The following is an 18,673-nucleotide window of genomic DNA, read 5'->3' on the forward strand; positions in this document are numbered from 1 at the left end:
GATGTTTATTAAATAACAGAATTACTTCAGTGCTGTTTATAATAGTGAAAAATTGAAAACAACCTAAATGAATGACTTGGGAATTAATAAAATAAGTACTGTACACTTTTACAGGGAATGCTCTGTAAACATTTAAAAAGTGATGTGAACATTTTAATTATTTATCACATTAAAATATTTATAAAATAGCATATACACTGTAGCCTCACTTTTGTTTTAAACAACCACCACTATATAAGAAACTTGGTGGGTGGAGAGGGAGGCTAGACCCATAATGTATACACCAAACTTCGTAATGTGGCCATCTTGGGTGGTGGTTTATGTTTCTTTTTTGTTTTTCCTTACTTGTATTTTCTCAGTTATTCAAAAAGAACATGTGTCACTTCTATGATAATAAAATTTTTAAACTAAAGATAAAAAAATTAGAGTTGCCAGTCCGTTTTACTTGGAATGTTAGTGCTAAAATAAACTAGCAGTATCTGATAAGAATTCAGTAAATATTTGTGGAATGAGAGGAAGATAGAATCATGGAGATTTGTAGATTAGTAGTATTGACTCTTATACCTTCATAATTTTATCCAGAGACAATTTCAGTTATCTCAGAAGAAAAAATCATGCATTGAACTGTCTGCCAGAATCTAAGAAAAAGCCTTAACTGAACATTGGTTGTGTAATGACAGATCCAGCAGGATTGAGGCCCACTATAGAAGCAGGCAGCAATGCTATATTTCACAGTAAGCAGATCTGAATAAAAGTGTCCTTTGTGCTTGTCTGAGACTGAGGGGTGGGACTTGTGGCAATTTATGTTATTTTTTCTTAATGGAAATTGAGGCAGCCTCTAATCCTGCTATCACATGACAACTACTTATTTGATTTTTGTTAATTTGGGGAGCAGCTGTGGACAAATGATTTTTCTGCAAAAAGAGCCAGCTGCATTCTGACCCATTTGCAAATTAATGCCTGGGTTTGCTAAACTTCCTGTCCATCATGTTTTAATACAGGGATGGCTTCAGCAACTCACCTGCTTTTTATTGATATTTGTAGCTGTTAATAAGTATCTGAATATTTGAGGATGCACTTTCTAATCCTTCTTATCATTGCCATTAACATTAATTAGGTACCTTCTCAATTCAGGGTCCTGTGCCAGATACCAGGTTTGTAAGCTGTAAGGTATTGTTCAGTGCAGATAGAGTAGTTTTCTCTTTAACAGTTGGGTCAACATTAGCCTATTATCAGCTGATTAGATTGCAGTGCAAAGAAAGAATCTGCCCTGGCTAGTGTGGCTCTGTTGGCTGAGCATCATCCCATGCACCAAAAGGTCATTTGTTAGATTCCTGGTTCCAGGCACATGTTTCAGGCTCAGTCCTCAGTAGGGGGTGTACAGGAGGCAGCCAATTAATGTTTCTCCTCCCCCCCTCCCGCCCCCGCCTTCATGTCCCACAGGTGTAATTAAAAAAGAAAGAAAACAATCTGGTGTAGAAGCAGCCAAGGGCTGTGTTCCTTTGGTTCCCAGACTTCTGAGTCTGCTGTCTGGGTGTTCTTGATGCCCCCTTACTAAGCTATGTGCTTTTATAAGCTGTTGTCTCTGTTTATGGTTTTCTTCTTCTATTCTGGCACCTGGCTGAAGACTGTCTTCTCCTTTATGCTATCTATTTGATGTCTTTCCCTCTCAGTTCTCCCTTAGCCTTGGTGATTATCACTAGAATATATGTGTGTGTTTTCCTTTTTGAAATGGCAAAACCTTTCTTATTTAACTTTATTAATTTACACTTATTTTTTTAAATATTTTTATTGATTTCAGAGAGGAAGGAAGAGAGAAAGAAATATCAGTGATGAGAGAGAATCATTGATTGGCTGCCTCCTGCACACCTCACACTGGGAATCGAGCCCGCAACCCGGACATGTATCCTGACTGGGAATCGAACCGTGACCTCCTGGTTAATAGGTCGATGCTCAACCACTGAAACACACCATCTGGGCTGCACTTATTTTTTAAAAGATATTTTGTTTATTTTTTACAGAGAGGAAGGGAGAGGGAGAGAGAATTAGAAACATCGATGAGAGAGAAACATCGATCAGCTGCCTCCTGCACACCCCCTACTGGGGATGTGCCCGAAACCAAGGTACATGCCCTTGACTGGAATCGAACCTGGGACCCTTGAGTCTGCAGGCTGACGCTGTATCCACCGAGCCAAACCAGTGAGGGCTGCACTTATTTTATACAGCTCCCAGGGACTTAAGAAACACAATTAGGGAATTGGGTCAGTAGGGTCTTCTACAATGAGTAAAAGAAAGCTTTACCTTTCTTTGATTGTGAACACCAGAGGGGCTTGGGAGAGACAGTGACAGTCCTGTCTTTGCAATGTTGAATTTTCACAGTGGACAGATTGATCTGAATTATTGTGTGAACCTACCCTATTGGAAATTTCTTTAGCAATGATATATAATGGCCTGTGATTAGAAGCAAGTCATTTCAAAACTTAAAAATAAAATGTAGAACTACACTGTTCACTGTGGGAGCCACAACCATATGTAACCATTTAAATTAAAATTAACTAAAACTAGCCCTTGCCAGTTTGGCTCAGTGGATAGAGTGTGGGCCCACAGACTGAAGGGTTCAGGTCCAGTTCTGGTCAAGCTCTGGTTGGGGCGCATGAGATGTGTCTCTTTCACATCTATGTTTTCTCTGTCTCTCCCCCTCCCTTCCACTCTCTCTAAAAATCAATGGAAAAATATCTTTGGATGAGGATTAACAAAAAACAACAAATAAAATTAACTAAAACTAAATAAGATTAAATTTTTTATTCTTTTAGTCATAGTTGTCACATTTCATGTGGTCAATAGCCACATGTGGCTTTTGGCTATTGTTTTGGACAGTATAAATTTGGAACATGTCTGTTATCACAGAAATTTAGATCAGTGCTGATCTAAAACCTATAGAAGAACTGATGTATTTTAAAGCATTTGGTGAAGTAGATTCACCTATTTTATATGGAAGGATGTTTGTTCCAGTTGAATTTGATGTAACCTGAAATTCCCTGTGCTTTCTTTATATTTTTTGTTGTTGTGGCACCCTCTAGTGTTTCATATGTAGTATAGCTATATCATCATGAAATAATCTTTTTATGATTTGAGTCTAAGAACATTGAAATATTTTGGAAAATTTTGTAGGTATATGCATTTTTCTAGGGAGGAGATCTGTAGCTTTCACATATCCTCAAAAAGGTCCATAATTTGGAAAAGGTCAAGAACTACCCTTTTTTTTAATATTTATTTTTATTGATTTCAGAGAGGAAGGGAGAGGGATAGAGAGGTAGAAACATCAATGATGAGAATCATTGATTGGCTGCCTCCTGCACGCCTCCTACTGGGAATCTAGCCTGCAACCCAGGCATGTGCCCTTGGCTGGAATCGAACCTGGGACCTTTCAGTTCACAGGCTGACGCTCTACCCACTGAGCCAAACCACCTAGGGCAAGAACTACCCTTTGATAGAGGTCTTAATATGGTCAAAACTCCGTTTGTGATCTTATTAACATATATATATATATTTTTTTTTGCCCAATGTAAAACTAAATCATGTAACTTTCCTTTGGGCATTTCTATGCTTTACCTATCCTTTTATGTGGAATAATAAAAACAACAGGTTACACTTAATCTGACACTTATTATATACCATGTTTCATTTTAAGCCCTTGTACATATATGATCCTCACAATAATTCTTAAATAGGTTCTTTTATTCTTCGCATTTGTGTGACGATAGAACTAAGGCATAGAAAAGTGAAACTTGTCTGAGGTGCTAGTGAGTGGCAGGGCAAGGATATGAACCCAATACTCTGACTCCCTGCTGTAGAAATAATAGCCTTTAAGCAGGTATGAGGTGAAATGGAGAGGAGACTTTACATACCCTTGTACACGTTGGATCCAGTTATATAATAAGAAAAAATAATAACTCTAAATTGCTGCAAGCCACACTGGAAATTAGAATTAATTCCCATTATTGAATTTCAAGTAGATGTGCCTAGATCTGCATAGTCTGCCAAGAACTTAGAGTGATAGCCCTGGCGAGGTGCCTCGGTTGGTTGGAACATCATCCCATACACGAAAAGATTGCGGGTTTGATCCCCAGTTGGGGCGCAATTTGGAGGCAACCAGTCGATGTCTCTCTCTCAAAATCAATAAACATATCTCGGGAGAGGATTTAAAATTTTAAGAATATACATGTATACTTTATTTTTTTAAAAAATATTTTTATTGATTTCAAAGAGGAAGGGGAGAGGGAGAGAGAAACATCAATGATGGGAGAGAATCATTGATCAGCTGCCTCTTGCATGCCCCCTACTGGGGATCGAGCCCACAACCCAGGCATGTGCCCTTGACCGGAATTGAACCTGGGACCCTTAAGTCCGCAGGCCAACGACACTCGCTACTGAGCCAAACCAACTAGGGCATATATTTTAAAAAAGAAGTTAGAATGATAGATCAACACTGCCATTGCTACCACGTATTCTTTAGTTTATCCAAACACCTAATCTAGTCCATTCATTGAAGTAGATGACATATATTTTTGTGACTGTTTGTTATTGCTATTTCTGTAAAAATACATTTATTATATTACTGTGATATCAGGTTTAAGGTTTACTGGAATTAGTTAGACTTATTATTAAGTACTTTACTTAAAGCATAGGTAAGATAGACTCAAAGAGATAGTCTGTGTTTATTGTCTGTACCTTCTTCTCACTTCTAAGTGTCCTATTTCTCTCTCTCTCTCTTTTAAATCAATTTGTCTTTTTTTAAAATATATTTTTTCATTTGTTTCAGAAAGGGAGAGATAGAAACATCAATGATAAAAGAGGAATTCCCTGTGCTTTCCTACACTCCCCTATTGAGGATCAAGCCCACAACCTGGGCATGTGCCCTGACCAGGAATTGAACCATGACCTCCTGGTTCATAGGTCAACACTCAACCACTGAGCCACATTGGCCAGGCCCCTTTCTCTCTTCATGAGGCATTTTATACTCTCTAACAGTCTCATTTTATGATTCATCAAACTCAGGATTTTGAATTCAACTTCCATCAGTGTATGGAAACAGAACCCCTAGTGATAGTCTTATAAAAATGCCCTTAGAGTCACTTTATTGACAGTATAAAATGTCAATACATTTTATAGTTTTGACATATACAAATCAATATAAAATTTTACTGCTTGCCAGCACTCTGAGTAATATCTGATGAGGGTGCATTTTTTTCTTCCCTTTGTATCAGTCAGAGCCTAGTAAACCATAGGAGGTATTTCAAAGAATGTAATTCTGGGAATTGGTTACACAGGTTGAAGACTGAAAAAGCAAAAAGTAGACACTGATGTAATCTGAATATTAATAACTTGAGGAAGCAGCTACCAAGGCTGGGGGAACAGAGAAGAATCTGGGAGCTCAGAGGTGGCCCCACACAGCTGGTAATCTGACCTCTTAGTGGGATGCCATGCAGCTGTTGCTCAGCTACCAGGGGAGAGAGGGGCACAGCTGGAGCAACACTGAAGAATGAAAACAGCAAGGAAATCCCTTCTCCTTCCTCTTTTCATCTCACCATGTTGCCGCCCCTTGCTAAAGCGTAGCTGGAAGCTGGCAGGCAAGTTTGATAAACAAGGTTAGCTGACCAAGCCCAGAGCTGGATGTAGAGCAGTTCAGATCAAGTAAAGAAAGAGACAAGAGATGAATAGCCAGCACAACCTTATAGGGGAAGAAATTGTTATTGCCTGGATTTTAGCTTTAGTGATGAAAATTGCAATCAGTTACCTTCAAGCATTTAGCAAAGAGCAAATTATCATAGCTCCTATTCTTAGAGACTTTATGGACACAAGCCCTGCCTTCAATGAGCTTACAATATTGTTTTCACAAAACCTCCACTTGTCCTTAAGTCATTATGAAGTTGTGTGGTTAAGCTTGTTTTTCTCACATATTATGTAAAATGCACTGGAGGGGGCGTCCCTCAGCCCGGCCTGCCCCCTCTCACAGTCTGGGAGCACTCAGGGGTGGGAGGCGACCCAGTGATCAGGGGAAGGAGATGCCCCCATCACACATCTGCTGCTGCCACTGCCAGCAGTGCAAGCCTCGGCCGGCCCTGGTTACCTGAGCCTCGGGTGGCCCTGGGCGGCTGGGCAGCTGCCATCTGAGGCTTGACTGTGCCTTGGGCTGGCCCCAGGAGGCTGGGGGGCTGAGGGGAATGGGGGACTCCAGAGGCAGGCGCGTGACAAGGCCAGGCCCTCCTGGGGACGAGCCTGGCCTTGCTGCGCGCCTGCCACCCTGGCGGGGCTGAGGGGACTGGGCGCCGCCATCTTGTGGCTGTGGGCGCTGCCATCTTTGAGGGTGTGTCAATCAATTAGCATATTCTCTTCTTATTGGCTGTGGGCGCTTCCATCTTTGAGGGTGTGGCAGTCAATTAGCATATTCCCTCCTTATTGGTTGTGGGCGCCTCCATCTTTGTGATGGTGTGGGGGTCAATTAGCATATTCCCTCTTTATCAGATAGGATAATTATTAACTGGATTCTTGGGCTGTTATTAATGTTAATGAATATTTATAAATTTCATCAACATATTTAAATGAAAACTATTATGCAATTGCAGCCATACAAAATTTTGTTATTTGCAGATGCTCCAAATTAGTAAATTAATCTTACTCAAGGCAAAACTATTTCTTTTCTTTTAACCAATTTTGTGTGTGTGTGTGTGTGTGATATGTTAATCTTTTTTATTATAGTTTACATTCAGTATTATTTTGTATTAGTTTCATGTATATAGCACACTTCACAAAGTGTTACCCCTGATATTTCCAGTACCCACCTGGCACCACACATGGTTATTACAATATTATTGACTATATTCCCTATGCTGTACTTTGCATCCCCTTGACCAGGGGTGGGCAAACTTTTTGACTCGAGGGCCACAATGGGTTCTTAAACTGGACCGGAGGGCCGGAACAAAAGCATGGATGGAGTGTTTGTGTGAACTAATATAAATTCAAAGTAAAGGAGCGGAGGGGAGAGCAAGAGAACCGGATAGAACAGCCGGATCCGGCCCGCGGGCCATAGTTTGCCCACGGCTGCCCTTGACTGTCCCTTCACCATTTTCATCCAGTCCCCAAGCCCTGCCTCCCCTCTGGCAACCATCAGTCTGATCTCTGTTTCAGTTTTGTTTGTTCATTTACTTAAAGAAAAACTATTTCTAAACCTGAGCAGTGCTATTCTCTTGGTTCTTAGCATAAGAAAGGGACTTGATTTTTCTAATGACAGTTGCTTTAACATCATTAGTTTTAAGTTTCAAAAGGATATTATAATTATTGGCTTTTAAAGTTCATTTTGTGAAAAGTCAAAGTAATACATTCATATGATAAAAGATCAAATAGAAGGGCTTAGAATAAAAATTAGTCTTTTGCCACATTCTTCCACTACCCCCTTCCCACTTTTTAAGAGACAATTTCTTTTAACTATTTTTATTATGGTTTATTTTGTTTACAGTGTTATGAAACAACTTCTGCATAACTCTAAGTAATATGTCTATACCATCTTTTCTTGATTTATCAAACTTGGGTATTTTTTACTTCTTTGTAAATAAGGATTACATTTCTGTCTCCTCTATTTTTGATAATTATATTATAACTAGAGGCCCAGTGCATGAAATTTGTGCACTGGTAGGGTCCCTAGTGGCTGCTGGCCAGGTACTCCCTTCTTTCCCCCAGCCAGCCCGCCCCCTGGTCGAACTCCTGGAAGAATTCCGATCGAAGGGACAATTTGCATACTATGCTTTTATTAAATAAGATAATACTAAGTTCTTCCATCTCTTCTTGATAGTATCACTGTGTAAAGATAGGGTGGTAGTGCTCCTCACCATTGTCCACCTCTCCACCCCTCTCCTACATCCTCATTTCTTTCAGCCTTATCTTTGCTTCTGCATTGTCATAGTTCATAACTTTTACATTCTTTTTTATATTCTATTTGATTTGCCATATTTTTATATAGTTGGAATCTGAAAATGGAAAACAATAAACTGCATACGTGACTATATGGCTTTTGCTCTGTAGAGAGAGCCCAGTGGTATAGGAGGAGGATATATTTTTTCTCTGCAAAGCCAATAGCTCCCTTGGGTTATTTGAAAGAGAATATTCCTAGGATGGTCAGATGGGTTCTTCTTATTTTAAGTACCATTTATTACTCAGAATTACGCCACACCTTACCTTGCTTCCGTTTTCACTTTGACTTTCTTGTGCAATTGCTTTCTATTTTTCCTGCTTTGGTGAGATTTTGACCCATTACCTTATGTCCCCCAAAAATCAAATCCTATTTTTAGCTTTTTTGAGAAAGTCTGTTCTGCTTAGTAAAATTTCTGTCTTAGTTAAAAAGTTTAGATTCTGAACATGTCTGGGAATGTAAATTGGGTTTTTCTGTTTCTGTTTGGACTGTAGATACAGTCTTGCTCTGAGACTTTCCCTTAGGCAGTTCTTGCAGCTTTTCTTTTGATATGATAATATCATTGATTAGACTAATGCTTTCTTTTACATTTAGTTATACCTTGATTAGATTTCCTGGCCTGCCTTTTCCTACTTTGATTTTTAAATTACTCTCTATACTTAATCTCATCTATTATGTGTGGATTAGACTAAATTTAAGTCTCTTGGATATTTTATCCAAATTCCCGAAGCTCCCCTGGTATTATGAACTTCAACTATCGGGGTGCTGAGACAAGAAAATCCGATTTTTCTGTGCTCTCTTCCATTATCTTTCAGTCCCACTCTTACTGCCCTGGAATGGCAAAAGCAGAGACTTCTCTGAACCACAATGCACCCCCCTTTATAGTTCATATAATAAAGAAGAACCTTCAGATAAAGCACATGTTACATTCCCAGGTGATGATCCAGGCCAGTGGTCGGCAAACTCATTAGTCAACAGAGCGGCAAACCGCGGTTCGTGAGCCGCATGTGGCTCGCAAGCCGCAGTTTGCCGACCACTGACCAGGCTAAGAGATTTTAGTAAACTTGTTACCATGTTACATTAGTGTTGACTAATCTGCTGACCATCACTGGCTCCAGGTGATAGACAGATATGCCTTTTTAATTTGGTGTGGTGTTTAGAATTCTGTGCTGGTGCTTTTATTTTGTTTTTCACATCTGTTCAGAAGAATCACTGTCAGGTCTATGTTCTCCATTTTGTGCACTGTCAGGAAATGATGCTAGAGATGTTGGTTGCCTGTAGTTTCTTTGTTTTATGTCTAGGAGAACTGTTTCTTAATTGTTAGAGTTAATATAATAAAGAGCTTTTTACCAAGACATGGAAACAACTTGTGTCCTTGGACCAATGATTGGATAAAGATGCGGTACATACGTGAATGCAGTGGAATACAACTCAGCCACAAAAAGATGCAATACTGCCATCTGGGACAACATTGATGGATCTTGAAAGTATGCTAAGTGAAATAAGTTAGGCAGAAAAGGATATGAGCCATATGACTTCGCTTATATGTGGGATATAAAACAAAAAGCAACAAACAGCCCAGCTGGTGTGACTCATGGTTGAGTGTTAATCCCATGAATCAAGAGGTTCAATTCCCCATCAGGGCACATGCTCGGGTTACAGGCTCGATTCCCAGTAGGGGCATGAGGAGGCGGCTGATCCAATATTTCTCTCTCATGGATATTTCTATCTTTCTATCCCTCTCCCTTCCTCTCTCTCTAAAATCAATTAAAAAAACATATTTGCCCTGCTGGCATGGCTCAATGGTTGAGCGTCAACCTATGAACCAGGAGGTCACAGTTCGATTCCCAGTCAGGGAACATGCCCAGGTTGTGGGCTCGATCCCCAATGTGGGGCCTGCAGGAGGCAGCTGTTTAATGGATTCTTTCTCATCATTGATGTTTCTATCCCTCTCCCTTCCTCTTCGAAATCAATAAAAATATATTTTAAAAAGACACTTAAAAAACAACAAACAAAAAATTCATGAACACAGACAACATTATGGTGGCTACCAGAGTGGAAAGAGGGTACAGGGGAAGATGAATAGGGTAAAGGGGGTCAAATATATGGTGATGGAAGGAAACAGGACTTTGTGTGGTGAGCATACAATTGAATATACAAACGTATTATACAGTTGTATATCTGCAACTTATGTAATCTTATTAACCAATGTTACTTTGGTAAATTAAAAAAAGAAAGAAGTGCATTTTAGATGTCTGACTCAAAACCTTTTGTCCTCAATTAAAAAAAAAAAAACACAACAAAACACAGAGATGGAGATCTAATTTAAAGGTGAAGAAATTGAGACTCAGCCCTTGTGAGAATAGTCAGGTAATAAATCAAGAAGGATAGACTCATAAAGACATAGTAATTCTGGCATTATAATAATATTAAGCATATGTGCTGGGCACTGTGTATCTGGATGGTCTCATTTAATCCTCATGTCCTTTTGAGGAAAGGAATTACCTTTTTCTTTTCATTAAAAAGAGTTGAAATTGAGACTTGGAGGTTAAATAACGTCTAGGGGTTCTGGATATGCAGTAATAGTCTGTCCTGTGTGGTTTTTAAAAAAATCATATTACCTAATACGTTTTCATCCATTAGCCGTTCCAGTTTTGCTATCCAGAGAACCTGACTCCTCATAGATGAGTGCTAAAAGGCATCACTGAAAATGTCTTGGGGCGGGCGGGCTGGCAGGCGGGCATGGTGATCTCCAGCAGTGTGTATATGTTAGTCATATCTGGCTTTAGGCAACCTATTTTACATATTATTTTTTGAAAACATTGAAAGCATCATTGACAAGTATCCCACTCTGCTTCAAAGTAGTTTGAAATACTTTTGCCTTTGCTTTTTCACAGAGTGCTAAATAAAAATGGTTAGAGAGGCTGAAGGATGGGATGGGGAGTGAGGTAGAAAGATGAGGCACTGGACAGAAGTAACAAGCCTGTGAAGCAGACAGCTATTGATTTATGCAGTAATTGGATTCTGAAGAAAAGAATTGAAATCCATTATGCCAAGTGCATAGTGTACAAATCCCTTTGAAAAGCAGTTAGATGCCATCTAATCCCAAATCATTTAAAAACAATTTTGAAGTACCCAGAATTCTAAAATGCCCTAAGCAGTTCATCTTTTAGTCTCTAGAAGAACAGTGAAATGGATGGAAAATAGTATTTTAATGTTGTCTTTCTCTCATGTTATTTTTAATTGTGTAACTTAAATAGTGTTAAATTGCATTTTAGATATGTACAAATCTGGGAGGTAGGATATATTCCCTTGAATATTCTGAAACACACCAAACATAGGATATGGAAGAAACCTCTCCTTAATTTTTTTTAATTTTGACATAATTTCAGGCTTTTAGAAAAGTTGCAAAGGTAGTATAAAAAACTATCGTTACCCAGATTTCCCAAATTAATATTTTATCATGTTTTCTTTCTTCTTTTCTCTCTATGTTAAATGCTTATTATTGTACCAGGTACCTTTTCAAAGCTCCTTTTGAAGAAATGAGGGTGTGAGTTTATCTATGAAGGTATTATGCCACACAGAACTACAAGGCTGGGAATGATCTCAGGCAGAAAAGAAAGTATAGAAAGGGGTTTCAAAAGATAGACAATTATTAGATCTTTGTGAATTTGTGGCATCCTTTTTGTAGTTACATTTAATTTTATTTTGAACTACAGAATACTCCCTGAGATAATCAAATAGTTCCAAAGATAAGAATCACTTGAGTTGCAAGGATGAGTTATGATATGTGTGTGGTGTGAGAGTGAGAAGAGATAATTAAAATTTAGAGCCCCCCCCCCCCCAAAAAAAAAGAAATCAGAAAAAGCACAAGAATATAAAACAGAAATCAAGGACCTTAGAAAAGTAAAAAGTTGGGCAGTTACATGGAAATAGTTGACCTAAAGAAGAAAGATATCAGGACGAGGCTTAAGAAAGCAATTACTCAGAGGAACAAAGGATTTTAAAAGTCCTCAAAGAAGGAAAAGGAAACCTTAATGATAGAGTAGAATAAATTGAGAAAAGAATTTCATATGAACAGATAATTATATTTTTACTTATAGCTACAAAGGTCATTTTTCTATATCTATATGGCTGCCTTTTTGTGGGGTAAACTCTTGAGTATGCATGCATTCTCTTTCATAGAGAGTGTCTTTCATAGAGCAAAAGTTTCTAATTTTAATGACGTCCAGCCTTGTCAGTTATTTCTTTTCATGGATCATGCCTTTGGTGTTGTATCTAAAACATTGTTGCCATACCCATGGTCATCTAGATTGTCTCATGTTATCTAGGAGTTTTGTATCTTACACTTAGGTCTATGATCTATTTTGAGTTACTTTTGTAAAGACTGTCAAGTCTATGTCTAGATTCATTTTTTGGCATGTGGATGTCCAGTTATTTTTATCACCATTTGTTAGAGACTGTCTTTGGTCAATTGTATGTATTGCCTTCGCTCCTTTGTCAAAGATCAGTTGACTGTTTATATGAAGACTTATACCTTTACTTTTTATTCTGTTCCATTGATCTCTTTGTCTGGTCTTTAATCAATACCACACTACTTTGATTACTGTAGCTTTAAGTCTTAAAGTCAAGTAGTGTCAGTCTTTTGGCTTTGTTCTTTTTCAACATTGTGTTAGCTATTCTGGGTCTTTTGCCTCTCCATATAAACTTTATTTATTTATTTTTAAAATATATTTTTTATTGATTTCAGAAAGAGGAAGGGAGAGGGAGAGAGAGATAGAAACATCAATGATGAGAGAAAATCATTGATCAGCTGCCTCCTGCACACACCCCACTGGGGAATTGAGCCCCCAACCCCGGCATGTGCCCTTGACCGGAATTGAACCCGGAACCCTTTAGTCCGCAGGCCGACACTCCTTCCACTGAGCCAAACTGGCTAGGGCTCCATATAAACTTTAGAATCAGTTTGTCAATATCCATAAAATAATTTGCTGGGATTTTTTTTTTATTGGGATTGCTTGAATCTGTAGATCAAATTAGAACATCTTGATAGTATTGAGGCTTCCTACTGTGAGACTTATTTCTTCTTTGATTTCCTTTTTATTGTTGCTAATCCTCATCTGAGGATATTTTTTCCATTGATTTTTAGAGAGAGTGGAAGGGAGGGAGGGGCAGAGAGAGAAAGAGAGGGAGAGAAGGAGGAAGGGAGGGAGGAATAGAACCAGCAACCCACATACATGCCCTTGACCCGGAATTGAACCCTCAACCTTTCCATGCCTGGGCCAACACTCTAATCACCTAGCAACACCAGCTAGGGCCTCTTTGATTTCTTTTATCAGAGTTTTATAGTTTATTTTTTCCAAATAGATCTTGTTCGTATTTTGTTAGATTTATACCTAAGTATTTCATTTTTTGGTTACTAATGTAAATGGTATTGTGTTTTTAATTTCAAATTCTATTTGTTCATTGCTGTTATATAGGAACTAGAGGCCTGGTGCACAAATTTGTGCACAGGTAGGGTCTGGCTGGCCTGCCCCTATGTGGGCCGGTTGGGGGTGGGGCTGGCTGGGGGGAGGGGCCGTGGGAAGTTGGCCAGCCGGCCCCGCCCCTGATCTGGCCTGGCCAGGCCAGGCCGGCTGGGGAAGGGGGGAGGAAGGGGGGGAAGTGGGTCACCCCCAAATCGGGCTGGTTGGCCAGCCGCAGTGCACGTCATAGCGACTGGGCTGACAGTTGCTTGGCTTTTACATATATAGATTGATTTTTGTATATGAAATTTGTGATTACTGCAACATTGCCATAATCACTTACTAGTTTTAGAACTTTTGTTGTTGATTCTTTTGGATTTCCTATATAGACAATCATGTCATCTTGAACAGAGGAAGTTTTTTTATCCCCTTCCCAGTCAGTGTTCTTTCTCCTTCTTTCCGCATTAGCTAGGACAGTGGTCGGCAAACTGCGGCTCGCGAACCGCGGTTTGCCACTCTGTTGACTAATGAGTTTGCCGACCACTGAGCTAGGACTTTCAGTACAGTGTTGGAAAGGAGTGATAAGTGGGGGCATCCTTGCATTATTCCTGATGTTAGCAGGAAAGCTTCTATAGTAGTCCCTGCTTATCCACAGTTTTATTTCAGCAGTTTCGTATATCCACAGTCAGTTGTCATGGCTCAGTGATGAAGGATCACCCGAAATATGATGATCCTACTTCTGATGTATCATCAGAAGGTCAATAGTAGCCTGACGCTGATTCTCAAGGTCTACATCATTCACCTCACTTCAGCTCATCCTGTAGGCATTTTATCATCTCACATTATCACAAGAAGGAAGGGTGAGTACTGTACAATAAGATATTTGAGGGAGAGAGAGAGAGAGACCACATTCACATAACCTTATTATAGTGTAATAATTTTTCTATTTTATTATTTTTGTTAATCTCTTACTGTGCCTAATTATAAATTACAGGAAAAAACATATACTAGATTAGGGCTTAGTACTACCCATGGTTTGAGGGATCCACAAGAGGTCTTGGTGTGTATCCTCCACAGATAAGGCGGGACTGTAGTAATTCGCACCGTTAAGTATGATGTTATCTGTAGATTTTTAAAAATCAGGTTGAGGAAGTTTCCTTCTATTCCTAGTTTGTATTTTTTTTTTTTAAAGGTTGAATAGTATTGCATTGTATGTATATTCACATTTTGTTATCCATTCATCCATCAGTGGATAGTTGGGTTGCTTCTACCTTTTGGCTATTGTGAATTTTGCTGTTATGAACATGGGTATGTATAAATAGCCCTTTGAAACTGCTTTCATGTTTTCTGGATATAGACCCAGAGTGGAATTGCTGGGTCATATAGTAATTCTTTTAAGGTTTTTTTGAGGAACCAATATGCAAAGTTTTATATACAGTTATGTTTACTGCACTGATGTTTATAATAACAAAAATTTGGAAGCAGCAGCGTTGCCATGTACCAGTAGGTGATTGGTTGCATAATTATGGCATCTTACAATGCAGTATTCTGCAGCTATTTAGAAAGGTCTGGTAGATCTGAATGTTTTGACATGTCAGATGTCCAGGTATATTGTAATAAGAAAAAAGCAAACTATAGAACAATATGTGTAATATGAATCTGTTTTTATTTTAAATCATGTATGTATGCTTCAAAAAAGTTTTTTTTAAAAGAAAATGCACTTCTCTGTAGTTGTTGGGGAAAGAGGGAACAGATTGTAAGTGCAGTAGAAGAGCAAATCTTTATCTTACTTCTTGATAAATTACGGCATCATTTTAGGGTTTATAAGAAGCAGTTTATAAGCAGAAAACCCAGTTTGAATGATTGCAGTTTGGGGGGGGGGGGAATTTAACGCCTATTTGTCTATGAAATACAAAGAAAATGTTAAGTATTTCATTTACTTATTAAGTGTTTTCATGTCTATAGTGTCAAGTACCAAGTCACCGGGATCTTTTAAATATCTTTTTTTTGTTATATTTAATTGTCTTTTACTGTTATATGTAATATCGGAGTATTTATTGTTTTGTGACCTCAGGCATAAAATCAGCACAGTGAATTTCCATCAAAAGGTATTATATAAGGAAAATGTTCTAACATTTTTGGGTCATATTTGAATGGTGCTTCCCATTTCCCATGGTGTGGTGAGGTATGTAGTGAAATCAAAGGGAAAATATCACTTAGTTTAAGTATAGTGTTACATTACACACTGAATTCTGTTCTTTGCCTTTTTTCTGACAGTAGATCTACATGGAGGAGCACGGAGTGACCCAAACTGAACACATGGCTACCATAGAAGCCCATGCAGTGGCCCAACAAGTACAGCAGGTCCATGTGGCTACCTACACTGAACACAGTATGCTGAGTGCTGATGAAGACTCGCCTTCCTCACCAGAGGACACCTCTTATGATGATTCCGACATACTCAACTCCACAGCTGCCGACGAGGTAACAGCCCATCTGGCTGCTGCAGGTAATGTTGTTTATATTGGAAGTTCTTTATTTTTTGCTTAACTCTGGTACCCTGCATATCTGGAAGAGCCTAGGACAGGGGTGGGCAAACTTTTTGACTCGAGGGCCACAATGGGTTCTTAAACTGGACCGGAGGGCCAGAACAAAAACATGGATGGAGTGTTTGTGTGAACTAATATAAGTTCAAAGTAAACATCATTACATAAAAGGGTACGGTCTTTTTTTTATTTTATTTCAATAGTTTTATTCATTTCAGACATTTTAACAAGAAGAATGTAAACACTAATTATTATAATTTGAAACTTCAAAAAATGGAGGAATCATAGCACAGTAACATACCTTATATTGAAGATGGCAAAGGCAAAATAAAATTGCCTAACAAAGGAAAGGTACAAAAGCCTTTCAAATTAAACTTAAATAGAATAAAATAATTTAAAACTAAAACAAATAGAAAAGAACAAAATGTGTAAACAGTAAATTAAACATTTTCTTTAGTGCAACTTCCAAATTATGCCCGGGACGTAGATGTAGATGGCAATGTAGACTGGGTTGAAAGGTTTTTGGTCTTTAAAACATCAACTTCAGTAGGAACAGTGTTGTTGGTCTCCTTTTTAGCTAATGCTCTGATACTGTGCTCTCCAGGGGCGTGTCTCCCTACATCACGACGATAACGTGTCTACGCATTCCCAGGGTGAGGTCGGGGGATGCGTCCGCGGGCATTACAAGGAGCCTCTGGAAGATTGAGAGGTTGTTCCTTCTACTGAATGGGCGGATATAAATCCGCCCACTCAGAAGAAGGAGCTGCGGTCGTGTTTCCGACGTTGCCATGTTAACACTGCTGCTGGTGAAGGAGCGGAGGGGAGAGCAAGAGAACCCTCCGCTCTTTTGGCTCCGCGGGCCGGACAGCCAAACGGACCGGATCCGACCCGTGGGCTGTAGTTTGCCCACAGCTGGCCTAGGATGTAGGCACTCTCACATTTATCTTCATATCGCATCTTCACGATTTTGTTTTAAGCCTTGGATTTTGTGCCAGTGCTATACTGAGTCTTAAGTCCTAGAATCATATACTATTGGTGATATGACTTGGTTTTTTATTTTCATCCATTCTAACGATCTTTTGACTTTGAACTGAAGCATTTAGTCCATTTATATTAAATGTAATCACTGATATATTTAAGTTCAAATTGATCGTGTTTACTGTATGCTTTCTCTTTATCTCACTTGTTCTGTGTTTTCTTTTCCTTTTAGAGTGACTGAAAGTTTTTATTTTTCTCTTGTTAGTTTGGAGGTTATATATACTTTTGCTATTAGGGGTACTCCTAGAAATTATAACATACATACTTTACTTATGTCAAAGTATTATATAATTGATACTTGTCCTCTTTAGGGATAATGCAAATTTCTTAGAACACTTGAATTTCTTTCTTTAAAATTTTTATTGAATTTATTGGGGTGACATTGGTTAATGAAATTACATAAGTTTCAGGTGTACAGTTTTATATTTCATCATCAGTATATTGTATTGTGTGTTCATCACCCAACGTCAAGTCTCCTTTGTCACCATTTATTCCCCCTTTATCCTCTTCTACCTCCCCCCACCCCACCCCTCTTTCCCTCTGGTAATCACCATACTGTTGTCTGTGTGTAGGTTTTTGTTTTTGTTTTCCTTTTTTAAGCAATTGTGGATGGGATTGTTTTCTTAGTTTCTCTTTCTGATAGTTCATTATTGGTGTATAAAAATGTAACTGATTTCTGGATATTTATTTTATATGCTATTACTTTACTGAATTCATTATCAATTCTAATAGTTTTTTTGGTGGAGTCTTGAGGGTTCTCTATATACAGTATCATGTCATCTGCAAATAATGACAGTTTTTCTACATCCTTTCCAATTGGAATGCCTTTTATTTCGTCTTATCTGATTGCTGTGTTTAGGACTTCCAGTACTAAGTTGAATAAGAGTGAGTGGTGAAAGCAGACATCCCTGTCTTGTTCTGATCTTAAGGGAAATGCCTATAGTTTTTGCCCATTGAGTATGATGTTAGCTGTGGGTTTGTCATATATGGCTTTTATTACGTTAAGGCATGTTCCCTCTATTTCCACTTTGCTGAGAGTTTTTATTATAATTGGGTGGTGGGTTTTATCAAATGCTTTTTCTGCATCTGTTGATATGATCATGTGATTTTTATCCTTTATTTTGTTTGATGTGGTATATCAAGTTTACTGATTTGTGGTTATTATACCAACCTTGAATCCCTGGAATACATCCAACCTAATCATGATGTATGATCTCTTTAATGTATTTCTGAATCTGGTTTGCTAATTTTGTTGAGGATTTTAGCATCTATGTTCATCAGGAATATTGGCCTATAATTTTCTTTCTTTGTAGTGTCCTTATCTGATTTTGGGATTAGCATAATGTTGGCTTCATAAAATGGGCTTGAGAGTCTTCCCTCCTCTTGAATTTTTTGGAATACAGTAAACACGATTTTGTGGACCTAGATTTATTGGACAAAATTTCCAGTCCATATAGCATGTGTGAACATTAACACCCTATTAATTTTAAAATGCTTTTAACCAAAATTTGCTTATAAATAAACAGGTTATTTTGTTGTTAATTCATTATTATTTTTAACAAATTCTCGTGAATAAGCCATATGTTGGAAAAAACACTAGTAATTTAGCCAACATAAATAAATACTGCATATCTACACAGATAGTCTACATATTTAAA

General features: G+C 38.4%; 1 protein-coding gene across 4 annotated transcripts in view; it reads left to right on the forward strand.

Moving 5' to 3' along the window:
* Positions 1-18,673, forward strand: part of NRF1 (nuclear respiratory factor 1) — a 145,734-nt gene that overhangs the window by 38,489 nt on the left and 88,572 nt on the right. For all 4 annotated transcript variants that reach the window (XM_080666702.1, XM_080666704.1, XM_080666705.1 and 1 more), the window contains exon 2: positions 15,709-15,940. In XM_080666702.1, coding sequence (XP_080522828.1) covers positions 15,718-15,940 — 223 coding nt within the window. In that variant the 5' untranslated portion in view covers positions 15,709-15,717. The remainder of the gene's footprint in view (positions 1-15,708; positions 15,941-18,673) is intronic.

This window comes from Plecotus auritus (genome assembly GCF_963455305.1).
Source record: "Plecotus auritus genome assembly, chromosome: 4".
Lineage (NCBI taxonomy): Eukaryota > Metazoa > Chordata > Mammalia > Chiroptera > Vespertilionidae > Plecotus > Plecotus auritus.